At 37.0% G+C, this 15582-nt stretch overlaps 1 protein-coding gene across 8 annotated transcripts in view; it reads left to right on the top strand.

Annotated features, from left to right (window-relative positions):
- Positions 1–15582, top strand: part of ADAMTSL3 (ADAMTS like 3) — a 188830-nt gene that overhangs the window by 133771 nt on the left and 39477 nt on the right. For all 8 annotated transcript variants that reach the window (XR_011100541.1, XM_068695210.1, XM_068695209.1 and 5 more), the window contains 4 exons: positions 3347–3551; positions 4451–4598; positions 6029–6113; positions 12955–13241. Coding sequence is in view for 7 of the 8 variants with exons in the window: in XM_068695210.1 (XP_068551311.1) it covers positions 3347–3551; positions 4451–4598; positions 6029–6113; positions 12955–13241 (725 nt within the window). In the remaining variant the exon portion in view is untranslated. The remainder of the gene's footprint in view (positions 1–3346; positions 3552–4450; positions 4599–6028; positions 6114–12954; positions 13242–15582) is intronic.

Genomic DNA, 15582 nt, shown 5'->3' with positions numbered 1-15582 from the left:
TGTATTTTGGCTTTCATACATAAATTGAGATTTTTTCCTTTACAGCTTTATCCTGTAAAGTTCCATAATTGTTCTGTCTCTCTCTCCTTCCATTTCTTCTGCCAATTTAAGTTCCTTTGTGCTTCCCATATCCTCTGGAAGTCAGCACAACTTATTTACACAAGTATTTTATCTTCTGAACTACTCAGAGCTTGAAGAACAGTTAGAAGAGAAATTTAATCCCCTTTCTATGCTTTACTGTGCTCAGCATGTTTGCATGATACTGTGGTGAGATAGATCATGCCTGTGATAAAGCTGTGGGCAGGTTCTCTGACTTCAAACATTGAGAACTGCAGACGAAGGCCTGCCTCATTTCAGCACCCCAGTGTGTACTGTCAGAAGGTATCATGGTCTTCCTGATAGGTCAGTGCTCAGGAGTAAGAACTGTAAAATAGCGGCAGACAGACAAGCAGGGTGCAGTGTTGATGCCATCAGGATGGAAAGAGAGGAAATGGGGCGGGCTGATTCACTGGGTCCCTTCATTGGGAGGGCACCTAAGGAAACACACCAGAGGTGTAAAAACACCCTATCTTTTTGGAATTACTGAAAGAAAACGGCAGCTGAAACAGTTTGTGTGCTTGCATGATGATGTGAACCTGATTCAGTGTGGACAGAAGTCTTGCTTCAGTGCTGTTGCCTGTAAAGTAATTGCATTATAATATATACGCAATATAAATATATTGCATATATTTGCATATATGTGTGTATATATATGTATCTATATATATTTGCATATGCATAATGCATCAGTCTACATCAGTTCTGCTGGGCCTTTTTCCACATTTTCCTTCTGCTTTGTCTTTTCTTACCTGTTCACATGCTAACTCAAAACTGTTCTTGCAAAGCAGGCACAAAATCAGTATTGTAGATATACTTGAGCAAAGCTGTACAGGCTCCCTCACCTTGACCAGCAGTCATACATCACACCTCCTACATAACACAAGGGCCATGTGCAGGGCTGCCTTGCAGTCCTGTGGCATTTACCACTACTTTCCCATTCACACGAGGAAGTTGTGGGAAAGTCATGGTGCGCACCGCAAGATCTTGAAAGAGTTCTCCTGTGGCTAGAGTTGTAAATGCCCCACTGAAATATTTTTACAGATGGAGAATTCTTTTGAAATAAATAGAAAAATTTCCCAGGATGAAAATTTTCTTTTAAAGCTTTTGGAATGCCTCCATTTATTTCAGACTTGTTGGACTGTTGAGGATCCCTTGACAGCTGTGGGTTCTGGAAAGTATCTCCTTGACTGCTTGCCCAAGACCCCCCTTTTCCCCAGTAGCCATGGACCTCACTCCATCTTGAAAATGCTTATGGGAGTATGGGATCTGGAGTGTGTTCGAAACTGATGAGATAAAGAAAAACAACTATAAAACTTTATGCTATAAACACTTGTGAGGCTAGTATTACATATAGCACAGTGAGCCTTACATATATAAATCCATGAGCTGCTAATTCATTGAACAGTTAATTGCTCTTTAGTTCCTGACTTTTTCTTTTTCTTTTTTCTTTTTGGGGAAGAAAATGACTTAACAATGGTCATTCATTTAAATCAAAGAAAGAAAAGTGTAGTTTTTCCTCTTCAAATATATTTTACACTAGTGATATGATATTGATGTTTAGGCATTTAGCTTTATTCTGAATGGTTTTGAGTATATATTCTATGGTTAATGTTCCATGGCTTGCTGTATGTTTCATACTCATTCTTCTGTTGACCTTAAGCATGATTAATATGTTTTTATAGGCAGTCTAAAGAGCTGCTTAAAACAGGAAGTATCCTTGATTTACCTACCATCATAGAAAATGGATAATAATTACTTAAATTTGCCTTTGATTTATAGGCCTCTGTCTCATCTGCTCCAAAATTCTGACTTCCTCTATGATAGTTCATCTTGAAGAATTGATTTTGGAGGGGTATTATAGTAGTTGTTGTGTTGTGTCCATTTTTTATAACAGATATGTGTTTGTTTGTTTTTTTTTTATTATGATCCTTTCTGAGCCCCTGCGATTGTCAGTACAAATTATTTTTAAACAAGACCGTGTGCTGCAAAACTCAACCATTTCCCATAGTTATGGTTTTAGTTTGGGTAGCTGATGGAAAGAAAGCAAGATAGAAAGTGAAGGGTGAAAAAAATCTTGTGGGGCTGACTTTAAACTATAGGTAAAGGATATAGACACTTGTAATGTGTAAAAGTGGCAAGAGCTGGAACACTAAGGTTAATTTTTGTTGCAAAGTGGTTGCTTAAATGTACATTCATGCTAAGATCAAGAAATAACTGAAACAAAGCTTGTAACCTAAAAACATCCATGTTCTCAATCCAGAACATGCAGTAATTTCCATCTTTGCCATAGCTAGGTCTAAGACTGTGCACAACTGTCCATTTTGAAGACATTCCCTCCCAACCAAGTTGTTTTTCATCCTTCTGTTGGAGGCTATTACCCCACAGCCCTTCTCGTTGGCAGGGCTGTGTGAGTTTTCCTTGATCTCTGTATCTCCTTGCTTCAGGAGAAATCAGCTAGGTTAGCTGAAGTGGCTGAAATGGAAGAATAGCTGCCTTTTACTTGAAACAAGTTGGAAAATATGAATACAAACTCATTCAATGGCATTTTAATGTGGGTGGAAAACTCTTGCAGAACTGCAGTGGTGACCAGCCAAATGGTACCTGTCGCAATTTAATTTGTTCAGGGTCCTTATGGATGAAGACAGTTTGAGTTGAAATAGCTGAATAGCTGATTTTGTCTAAAGCAAGTATTAGAATTGCCATAAAAATTCTTTCATGAACAGATTTTTTAAGGGTAGTCTGCATAATGTGGGCAGCAATGAGCAACAGTGGGCAATAACAACCTCAGCCAGCACAGCCAGTTCTGTCTTTGTCTTTGGACTTCATATAATCTCAGGTCTTGTCTCTGACAATGGTAAGAAAAGTACAATGTGACCATGTAAAGTAACTGTGAAAAATATTCTTTTTAGGTGATGTAGACTATTTGCAAGAAAATCATTCCAGTAATCAAACTCGGTATATTTAGGGTCTTTAACATATATGTGAGAATTAGACTTTCAGTTATTTTGGGAAACTTACTTAAATTTATAGTTGTTTGTCTTCTCGTTTTGCACATGAATTTAAGTCTGGAATAATGCAAGTTAAGTCTAATTCAATGTATTTATATTCAGTGTGTGGTAAGAATCAAGCAACAAAATATCAGTGAGCTTTAATTGTGCTAATGTTGGAATCGGTATTTTGCACTTTAAAAGAGTTTAGAGAAATAAAAAATAGCCTTGTTTTTAATATATATGAGTTCTTTTTCCAGGTGGGAACATAACCCTTGGACTGCATGTTCTGTTTCCTGTGGAGGTGGTATTCAGAGGAGAAGTTTTGTGTGTGTAGAGGAGACCATACATGGAGAGATTCTGCAAGTGGAAGAATGGAAATGCATGTATGCCCCTAAACCCAAAGTCATTCAGACCTGTAATCTGTTTGATTGTCCTAAATGGGTGGCAATGGAATGGTCTCAAGTAAGTTGAAAAGCAATTTGGACCATTATGATAATTATTATTACTTTTATTATTTTTTTTCTCTTAAAGAAATCCTGTATTCTTATGTTACCGTGTATTTGTGAGCTCAGGGCTACTGAAAAAAAAAAAAAAAAAAGCAAGCATAATTCATAGCACTTACTAGGAGAAGTTTGTGCTAAGTAACTTGGCCTGATAATAAAAAAGAGTTAACGTGTCTGTGTAGAGAAAAGCACATAGAATTATTTATGCCTGTTGAATTCTTGCTTTACACGGAGGAGAAATTAGAGTCAGAGGTCAGACCCCTTTGCAATCAGGTTGTTTGTCTCTCAGTTCTTGATAAATGTAATCTTTCACTCCATATAATAGCTAAAGGCATGGCTGTCTAGGGGCTGACATGTCTGCAAGGGTAATTTTCCAGCATTCTTACCTTTCATTATAAGAACAAGAACATAAAGCCAACTTATCTTGGCTGTAGTTATCTGATACAGTCAGATAGCTCAACGCTTCTATAATTCCTTAGTTCATCCAAATGACATCACTGACATGCAGTGAAGAAACAGTTCTTGCAGCACGTCTGACCCAGTTTAAACTGAAAATGACCACTCTGAGAGAGCATATTCTCAGTACATAGCCACTTCTGTTTTAGACTGTTGCCAATCAGATAAGCTTTATAGAACCCCAAGAAATCATTTGTATTCCCAAAACTTAGGCATTTTTTCCAGCATCAACCTTCTTTTTATTCACCTAGCAATGCAAGGTCATATTCACATGTCTCTGATATCTGATTAATTCTGGAAAGACTTTAGAGAACATACCAGTACTTCAAACTTGCTTTTTGTCAGTATCTGTAAATAGAATAAAAAAGAGAGAGAATGAGATGATTACATTGTCTCCTGCAGTGCACAGTCACATGTGGCCGAGGCTTACGTTACCGAGTAGTGCTGTGTATTGACCACCGTGGGCAGCATGTCGGTGGCTGTAATCCACAACTTAAACTTCACATAAAAGAAGAGTGCATCGTGCCAATACCGTGTTACAAGCCAAGAGGTAACTGGAATTTTGTCTGGGTCTGTTATTGTTTTACATTTTTGTTAAGAGAATTAAAAGCCCCTGGTAACCTTTCAGAAATGCCAGAAGCTGGAATTTACTAGGACTTATTTCAGTCTTGGCAGAAATAGGCATTTTAATTACTGGTGCTAGGAAAAGTGTCCTGCTGATATTCTTTGCTGATAATGTGGTCAGACTGTCATGAAGTGAACATACTAACCAGATCTATACAGCTTGATCAAACCGGGAAAACCAGAATTAATGAGTTCAAGATGGTGAGGAAGAGTTGTTCAGTAACACTTGAAATGGGAATGATAGTCTGTATGTATCATCTGGGATGTTGTTTGCTTGCATCTCATGAAATGTGTCAAGATTCTCAGTGGGCTTCATCGGTTCATTGAGTTATAGACAAACTGGTTTCTTTCTCTCTTCTCCATTTTTGTATATGTAAAATGCCTGGTGAATGAAATGGCACACTCTCTAAAAGAGTTGATAGGGCATAAAAGAGCAGATGTGAAGGTGAAAGGAAAAACAAAGGTGTATGTGTTGGGCTGGTGGTGAGGAAGTAGTATGTCTTGTCCCTTGCTAATTTCTCTCCCTCTGGGCCCAGAAAATTTTGGTTGGTGCTACTTTCTCCTTTTTTTCCCCCACATTTCAGACATTCACCATAAAAATTTACACAGAAAAGGTGCAGGTTATCTGTAGATGACCTTATGTTTCTCTACACAATGTTTTCAGATTCCAGACAATTCTTCAAGCACAAAGAATCCAGAGTTAAACCATGAGGTAGAAACCAGCACTGAAATTCTAAGAACCTTTTGTGATTTCACTTAGGATGTTTGAGGTAGACATCCTCAACTATCTAACAGTATCCCAAGAAAAGAATCACAGAAGTTTAGGATGTTCAGACAGATAAAAGATGCTAGATTTTTTTTTTTTTTTTTTTTTTTTTATGGTGAATTGTAATTTTGGTAAAGCTGGCTAACTTGGTTAGCAAAAATAACATTTCACATGAAAATCTAATGAAGCCACTCCATCTGCAGAATAACGTGTTTTTGCTTTGTTCTGACTTCTTTTTCAGCTACAAACTTAGGTTATGATGATAACTCACTACACTGAAATATAAGCTACAATCTAATAGAAACTGCTTGTACTTGGGGAAGATGTAGGAAAGAAGTCGAAGATTAAATAGAAATAAAATTGGATTACTGGTACCCTATCAGTAAAGCATAGTGTCAGGATGGATCTCAAACATCATGAAGAAATTTCCTAATCAATTTTATTTTATTATCCAGTATATCTTTATTCATAAGCATTAGATCAATAGGCAATGTAAAGTGTGAAATGTTAAGATGAATAATGCTAGTATCTACTACTTGCTTTATTTTTGGAGGAATTGCTGAGGTGTTTGTTTTCTCTTTCTCTAACAGAAAAAAGTCCTGTGGAAGCAAAATTGCCATGGTTTAAACAGGCACATGAAATGGAAGAGACCAGAACAGTCTCAGAAGAGCCAACGTAAGTACATTCTCTTTTAGAGTGCAGAAACATTTCCAGCATATTTTGCAGATCATCTGGAATGACTGTTGCTCTGCAGTTTGCTTTGACATTTGGCCCTCCTTGGAGATGAGTTGTGTTGTGAGCTGTTCCTAATTTTACATCTCAACAGCTTTGCTTCTGGAGCTCCTGTTCTGGATGACACAGAGCTACTCTATTAATAGTGTCCCTATTATCATTCAAGCAAAGTAAAGGGATCTTAATTTAACCTAATTAAGACTAAAATTAATGCGTGTGGAAGCATTTCAGCTGATGTGCAGTAAATAAGTTCAGTTTTATCCCAGACATTGCCGTTACCTCAAGAATGTAGTGGTTCTATTAAAAATGTACTTTGTAGGGTTGCCAGGATTTCCTTGGAGGGGGAGGGGGACAGTGCATTAAGAAAGTGAGAAAAACCTGCTGATCTATGAGCTTAGCTGAATCTGTGGGGATAAGCTGTGACATTTTACACACGTGTGTGTGAAATAACATCTGGATTTTTTGAGTCCCTTAAAAGCTGATGAGCATAAGCCTGACAACACCTATGTCCTGGGGATGAAAGCATAACCTAAATCCAGCTACATTTGTTCCTGTCCCTTGTATGTTAGGACATCTACAAAGTTGCTTGTATTGCTGTGTACATTTCTTGCATATATTCAAATAATATATCCAATATTTAGTATATAACTTTCTAGGAAGTAGAATCTTTCTATAAGGGTTTTGTGAGAGTTTTTGAACAGTGCTCTGTTGTGTTTAGCCAAATTCTGTACTTGTTTGTAGCAGCTACAGTTTAAAATAATTTAAATGAGCTTACTAAAGCTCATCTAACTTTGGAATTATATTGCTCTATCTGAAAGCAGAGTATGCCCCATAACCTCTTATTTTAATTCCTCCATCTAGCTATTCCTGATTTTTGGCACATGTGCATCAACAGGTGTGATCATGAGTAATAAAATCTTTACACCTGCAGTGACTCACGGAAGAAACCTCTTGCCAAACAGGTGTTTGCATTGTTATGGTGACTGTACTTTAAACTTTTTCCTGCACTAGCCTCTCAAGTCAAGGGTCAACCTACTGTGAGTGGTTATTTCACTCTCCAAATTGGTGGCCCTGAATTAAGGTAGAGTAGTAGCAAAGTTATAAAAATAAAGTGTGATTGTCAAAGGGAGTGATGCAATCAAATGTGCCTGTTGAATGTCAGCATATCAGAATGAACGTATAGGAGGCCACATCTCAAGAGGATTCAGCATGAAGCAATAAAGAAAATCATCTATAGCATTACAAAATAATCCTGTGGCAACTGTGCATTAATGAAGTCTTTAGGTTTTTAGGATTCTTCAGCAGCAGTCGGACAGAATAAGCAAGGAGGACTGGCAGGGACACAGCATGCTAGTTTAGAGTATATTTAGAATATAATAGAGCTGAGCTGGAAACTTTGTAACGGGTTCACTCTTACCTTTTCCTCAAAAAGAAAGCAGTTATTCATGCCTTCCTAGACATGACTGATCTATTCCACCATGGCCTTGCAGTGTGAATGCAGCCATGTGTACGTTCTGTCATAGCTCTGCAGCAATGCAGTTTCCTAATTTTTTTTCTCTTCACTTACTCTGGAATTCTAGCTCTTCCTCACTTTCATTCATGATCCTTATTTTGTACAAGGATCGATCTTTCACATTTTCCAGAAGCATCTTCAACCACATCTAAAAGGTTTCTCCGGCCACTTCTCACTGATGACCCTAGTCAGCTGTCCTCTTTACTGTGCTGCTGAGGTTCTCTTGCTTTCCTAGTCAGAGTACTCTGGGCTCTCCTGGGACATGGCTCTAATGCTCCAGCCAGATTCTCTATTTGTTTATTTCTACCTGCTGCCACCTGCTCTTACTTTACTCTTCTAAGGAAACCGTCGAGTAAGGAGAAATGAGAAATAACTGATCCCTGACCTCATTTGTTTTTGCAGATTGCCTGTTGGTCGTGTAGACAGTGCTTTGCAAACAAAGCAGTTTCTCACTAGATGCTTTAAACCTTATGCCCTAACTGCTCCAGTCTTTTCTAGTTGGAGTACGTTTTTTGGGCCAGGGTTTAGGATTTTAAAAGAAACTGTACCAGTAGGTTGTTACTTCTCCCAGAGTAAATTATAACAAGATTTCCTTCTGGTTTGGATATGTTTCACTTTGTGTTTTTGTTTTGTGTTCTTTGTTTGTTTGTTTGTTTGTTTGTTTTTAAATTTACACATGGTCCAGTGTGATAACTCATAGCCCACCGCTCCCTAGCAGGAGGCTTATCATTTCCTTGGTAAAATGCCATCACTTCTAGTTTTAGTTATTCTCTTGTCATACAAACTTAAACCACAATATGAAGTCTCAACTTCTTGTCCATCCTCTTATTACTACTGTCTTTCTATGCTTTTGTGTGATATTTTAGTTGATAATGAATAAGAGAATAAATGCAGCTGTGTTTTAGAACCCACAAGTGTGGATATGCCAAAAGGAGCTTGTGGAAGATAAATACTTCTGCCGCTGTGGTCTACCACGGTTGGTGTCCTGAATTTACATAGAGAGGGAACATTCAAAAGCTCCTTTTTTTTTATTATTAGCAATATAAAATATGACTGCCCTTAAAGTGAGGCCAAAAAAAATGTAGGTCTGACCTTTTTAGTTTTCAGTTGTGGAATGTGATGACAGTTGATACCGATCATTATTTTAAATGTTCTCCCCTTGAGCCTTCTTAGTTACAGTGGGATTCACAAAGAAGATTCAGCAAGATTTTTGCATCTTTTTTGTATCATAAGTTAAAGAAATAGACACCTCAACTGCTTTTCCCTGTCATGGTTTAGGACAAAATTGAAATGTCTTCAAAAGCTGATATATTTTTTCAGCAACCTGAGCTAAAAAATAATCACTCGGTTTGTTGAGTTGCACTCACTAAAGGTGAAATATGTTGTGTTTCATGAAGGTTACTGCTCATTGTGTTTCCCAGTCATTTTCACAGAAATGCCCCCATTGTGGCCATGGTGAAAGACAATTACACAATTTTCACTTCTCTGAAAATTTTCTGGTGATTTTGTATATCATTACACTCAAGACTGATAAAAACTGACAGTGCAACTCCGCTTAGATCAGGCAAAGGTGGTGCTTCAGGGAGGGGTAGGGTGCCAGCACTGTGGAAGTTCTGCCCCAGTAAGCAGCCAACATTTTAGATGCTTCTGCAAAATTTTATCCAGGCCCCTTGGCACAGTCGGGTTGGACTGGAAATGTCACAAGAGCAGCCTTTTTTCAGGATTTAGGCATTTCCTGTCTTAACTGAAAACAAGAACTGCAGGCATTAAGAAAAAAAAAAAAAAAGAGAGACACCATGTTCTCAAAATCTTCAGAAAGCTGGAGAAGGCTGTGCTGAGTTAAGTTTCCAGTTCAGATTTGATTGGGTTGGGTTGGGCTGGTCAGTCCCCTTCTTACCATCAGTAGTTTAAGCTACTGCTTTATTTTCCAGGTCATCCCACATTGGCTTTTTCCAAGTGTGCAGGTGAATGCACACTTCCCTTAGTGTTAAACTGGTAACAATGCAGGGTGGACATACTCTACGCTGCTTCTGTAGTGTGTGCATCTTTAATATCTGAACAGATGATAACAGAAGTATAAGATTACGACGCTGCCTTCATAAGAATATCTATAGAAAAATTCTAATTGTGAAAAGTTGTGCCTAGTCCAATTTGCATTTTTTTCTTACTTTTTTTTTTGTTGTTGTTGTTAACTCAAAGAGTAGTCTCATCTACAAATGTAAAGGTCTTAGAAAAGTTTGAGAATTACGGCCATCTGATTGAATCCATTTTAAATTCATGATGATCTACAGGGCATCATAATACAAGTGCTTTGATGCTTCTTAATCCTGACCTGAAATCACTCTGAGTGTATGCCCAACAAAAGAAGACTGAATTTCTATTTGCTTCAGGGAAGTATCAAATCTGAAGCCTTGCCATACGTGTGCTGTGAATGCCACTGAATAAAAAAAATATATCACTTCCAAGGTTGATCGAATTTGATTTAATGATCTCTGTCACAGTCTTTGGTGGAGGAAATGTTGACAACTAAATCTTAAAAATAAATAAATAAATGTGAACTCAAAATGCAGATATAATGCCAACCTCTGGAGCTCTCACACTCTCCAATTATTATTATAAATAATAATAATTTATTATTAATGTTGTTGTTGTTTTAACCATCTCCACTGGCTTCTTTTTAAGGTACCTATAATTAAGGACTTTAATAGCTAAATAATCACATGACTAGTTTAGCAAATGCCAAGGTAGATTAAAACATACTTTAGGGTGTTTTTTTTTTTTTTTTTTTTTTTTTTTTTTTTTTTTTAATCTTCACTGTAAAATCAAAGACACCAATATTCAGTAGGAAAGCCTTAATTATAATATAGGCTTGCTATAAGTCACAGAAAAAAAACGGATAGAATTTTCTGAATTTCTTTATATTTCTGAGTTTCTTCAATTGTTTGCTGAATGAATGGATTGCTGTGGTTCAAAATTGCCTTTCAGCTACACAGGATTTCAAAAGAATGCATCATAGGTTATTTTTGGAATGTTTTAAGGCATTCGGCTAACAGTATACAAAACTGACACTTTTCTGGTATGTTGCTGTCATACTTTTACCAAAAAGAATTCCTTGCTTTCAGACTGTAAACTCTTAGGTGTGGTTAGAACACTGACCAACTCTTTTCAACTGTGAATGTCCATCGATTTTGTATTTCAAATTAGATACATAACTACAAATAGACATTTTTATATTTTTTTTAATACAGAAACCGGTCATTTTTGGAGAGGGAAATCAGAGTTTTTTAAGCCTATGCACAATGACTTCGATCCAATAAAACCCTTAAGCATAAATTTAACTCCGAGCATGTTACAGTCCTACAGAATTCATGACTGCTAATACATTTAGTCAGGCACATGCTGAAGTGTTTCATTTAATGAGGGTGATTTTGCCATGGCTGCCCTAGGTAGTTTACATGACTGTATTTGGGAAGACTGTGAAATCTGATATTTAAAGGTTACACTGAGTTTATCTGCTGGAGTAAGAGAAATCCTTCCTTCACATCTTTTCCCACAGATGTTCATTTAGAATTCATTATCAAAAACATTTGGCCATTGACCACTGCTAGCTTTGCCATTGAACAGAATGACCCATTAGGTTACACTTGTACGACATTTACTCTTTTTTTTTTTTTTTTTTTTTTTTACCACTGTAAAACACAACCACCCATCATTTTGACAAGACTCTTCCAAAAAAAACCAAACTGGTCATGCACTTCAAAGGTTGTCAAACTTGTGAGGTGGCAAGCACTTGTAGTTTTCCTTGGTTTCAGTAGGAGCAGGGTATACAGAGTCCTTTACTGAAGTACGTCAGGGACTTCTCCTTAAGCAATAGTTATTTACCTTTTAACTTTTCTTAGAATTAGGAAGAACAGCTATTCTTTTCTTCCACAGGAAACAATCTGTTTTGGGGTCTATCACACGGATAGCTTGGGTGACTATGCCATGAACTGAGTTAGAGTATCCGCACAGGCTATCCACCCATCTGTTCTCCTTTTTCATATTTGATTCTTCCTCTGTATATACTGGCAAGAACTAGTTGGCTCAAGATGATAAACTCTCCACGGAATCAACCACGCTGTGTTGACATTTTTCTATGCTTACTGTGTATGCAGATTGTAAATACATTTTTTTGTCAGTCTTACACAACTGTTCCTATATTCATAAGGCAGCTTTCCTACAGTACAGAGGAAGAGTATTCTTAATCAAAGATAAGGAGAAAATCTTTGAATCCTAACTTGATTTTTTCCTTTCATATACATTTTAGCATTGGTCAAATATGTTCTCTAACATCTGCCAGCTGCATTTTGATCATCATCTGTATTTGAGCATATAATAAAGTACAACTGCAACCTTTGTAAAAAATGTTCTGTGAAACTCTATTTGGTTTCTTATAAATTGTACCCCAAAGCTACTTAAGATGACTTTATTAATGAAATTCAGCCCCATGGCTTTAGTGTGATATTGAGAACTATCATCAGATATTAATGTGACCCTCAAAGTCAGAGAATATCATAGACTGAAAGCTACTTTTATTTAGTAAATTCATGATCGGTCAAATAAAATTTTACTACAGTTCATCAGGAGCATAAACGCCTTCTAATAAAAATGATGGATTATGGACTCAGCTAGTTAGACCTCTTTATTGAAGATGAGAGGCTTCTTATAAGATTAAATCTTGAAGAACAGCCTGAGGTGTTGCACACTGGAGAGAGCTACATTTGAAAGTGGTTTTCTTCTCTCTGGTCTCTGATTATTAGTATGATGTATGGTGATTGCCTTTCTCATAGATTTAAGTAGACAGCAAATACACTTCTGGTATATGCCTAACTTTGTGTACCTGGGGAGATAAATGTTTTGTACAGTTATGTCTTCATGGAATTTTTCCTCGTTTTCTGCTGTGAGAGTTTGTGAAGAGATCTAGGTGAAGTCTTTTTTTTCCCTCCTAAAAAGATACAGTTTTCCCTGTTCTTCATGATTTTTCTTTTTGCTCTTGCCTTCTTTTGCCTTTTATCCTACATCTTTTCTTATGTATTGAATTTTGAGAAATGGTCTGGTTTAAAATAACACACTTGATTATGCATTCAATTTAAACATCAAATAGTATTAAGCATTGCCTACTTTGTGTATAGGCATACATTTATGTTTTAGCTATGCTGTCTCTGTGCACACCTGGACACAAGTATATGGAGTTAAATTTAAATGTTTCTATTGCACTGTGATCATTTGCAGGTTTATTCCAGAGCCTTGGTCTCCATGCAGTGCCACGTGTGGCAATGGCATACAGGTGCGAGATGTGAAGTGCCGAATTCTTCTTGCATTTACTCAGACCGAGGTAGAACTGCCTGAGGAGGAATGTGAAGATGAGAAGCCCCCCACGGAACGAGTATGTCACCAACCATCCTGTGACAGTGATCCTGTCCCCTACACACCAGAATTTTCACATGCTGAAGATGGGAGTGTGATTTATGACTGGGAATACATTGGTTTTACTCCTTGTTCAGCCACATGTCTTGAAGGTACTTTTGTTTAACCTTTCTTTTCTCTCTCTCTCTCTCTCTCTTTTTTTTTTTTTTTTTTTTTTTGTAAATCCTGACTTGTGAGAGTTTTGGAATTTTTTGAAATTACTGTTTCTTCTATTAGTGTCAACCCAAACTAGCTATGCTGATATGTAGAAAAACATGCAGCTTCAACTTTAATATATATATATTTTAAGTTGTTGGTGGAGTAATTTAAGCTACGTTTTCTTTATTTCATACACTCAAGCAGCAGGGTTTATTTGACTAAGTAAGGTGTAAGAACTCTTTGCCAGAGAAACTTTCTTCAGCCTTATTGCTGCAGGAATCTTGGCTGCCAGGCAGTTGGTGGTAACACTACATTTAATGCATCAGTGATGGGCCTGATAAATTCCCTTGCTAATTAATCATTATCTTCCAAAATGCTGCAATTTTCTACAGTAGAGTAGGAATACAAAATTATGTTTTCTATATATTATTACACATAGAAAATTATTTGTAATATATATTGTTTTCAGTCTGACTAGCCTGAAGATCAAACAGGAATTTGTTTAGGTCTTGGTACAGTATATCACTCTATAGGAACTCCGTGCCATACATCTGTCTGCAGGTAGTTAGGCACATTCCTTTTTGGATGTAATCGAATCTCCCTGTCGTCCTAAGAACATGTAACTAGACAAGGTTGCTGGTGTTGCTACTACATACAGTACTTTGGGACTGAACACAGAAGTGAGTTATGAAGTGTTAAGTGGAGGCAGTGGAATTGTGAACACACCTATATATGACAGGAATAATGACATCAGTGGGAAGTGAAGACAGTTGTACCCATAGAAGAAATAAAAAATGTAGGAAAGGGGAGAGCAGCTACAATTGGAAGTGGAGAGCCCAGTCTAGAGCTCATAGAAAGCAGTCTTCTTTTGTATTACTCACCAGTTCAAAACTTGAAGACAGAATTTGGGATGGATGCCCCTGAACGCTATGGTAAGTGGCTGATAAGTGCATCCTTTATCATTTACTACTGCTGTTTTCTGATAATACTGATCCATAGCAATAACAGCACATGCACAAAAGGTGATGCATCTTATTCTTCCACTACCTTCAGTGGACATGACCGGTAGCAAGGCTGTAGTGCAACTATGTATGTATACCAATGTGATGATAGCAACAGCTATTGCTATTGAGTGTCTATTTTTCTTCATTTTGAGGGAATTGTTTTTAGAACTAAGCAGAAATGAGGCTTTCATTACTACTGAATTTGTAGTTTATTTCAGATCCCAAGTGATTTTTGTAATGTAAGATCATTTAATTGCCATCTTAAATGTATTTTATTACTTTTTAGCTAATATCTTTCTCAGAGTTGTTCTAAGATTCCAAAGTTTTTGAATTTTGAGAAGATCAGTGGAAGTCTAGGCTGAAATCATTTCTAATCTTTGTCTGCTGTTACATGTGCATATTTGCATTGCCAGTGTTTTCACATGTGAGTTTGTCCATGCAAAAACATGCACAAATTGCACTTAGAGTGCAAACTAAAGGTAATTTAAGGAGGTTATACTGAAGACAGCAGTTTCATTTCCTGGTACAAAGGAAATTCAAAATGACTGATGAACAGAATCGTATCTGGCTTAATTTTGTTCCTGATGGAGTTGAGTGTGAATTCTGCCCTGTGGTGAATTTGTGAGGTTGCCTGACCCAGAATTTTCCTGTAGGTGCTCATAATAATCTAACCTTCTGTTTGATGTGCGTTAGGAATGAGCCATTTAAATAAGTTTGAAAGTAAATGTCTTTTTCTGGTCTTGAGACTTCTGTGGTATCACTGGTACTATGTCTAGACATTTTTCTTACGTGCTGCTCCCGGGAAATGTGGGAAGTTGTCAGGATATTTTATCAATGAACAGCTTCAGAAGTCCTTTACTGCTATGCTAGTTAAGTAATAGTGATTTTTTCCTTCTATCAGTTCTGGTCTTCTTGCTGCCTTGGCAAACACTTTCAAACAGACCAAAAATTACCTGCCGATAAATAGTTTTAAGGAAACCAGACATCTCTTCTGTTTCCAACTTATTGCAGTGTACTAACTAATGATCTCACTGTGTCTACTATTTTTCCATTGTGTAGTTCAAAGGATCTGATCCCTTTCTGCTAAGTTTTATGTTCAAATCTCATTTCAATTAGATGAACTCTTTAGTTACAAGAAATAAATGTTGTCTGAGTTTGGAATATTCCAATGTGATGTAAATTATATTAGGCACTTTTTCTCTAGAATGCATGTATCTAGCAGTGGCTATTAAAATAAATTCCTGTGGGTTTCTGTGTCCTTGGGACTTCCCCCCTCCTTTCTTAGTGCTTG

This window comes from Anas acuta, chromosome 12 (assembly GCF_963932015.1).
Source record: "Anas acuta chromosome 12, bAnaAcu1.1, whole genome shotgun sequence".
Lineage (NCBI taxonomy): Eukaryota > Metazoa > Chordata > Aves > Anseriformes > Anatidae > Anas > Anas acuta.
The sequence above is the reverse complement of the archived record's forward strand: the minus strand, read 5'-3'. Positions and strand labels throughout refer to the sequence as shown.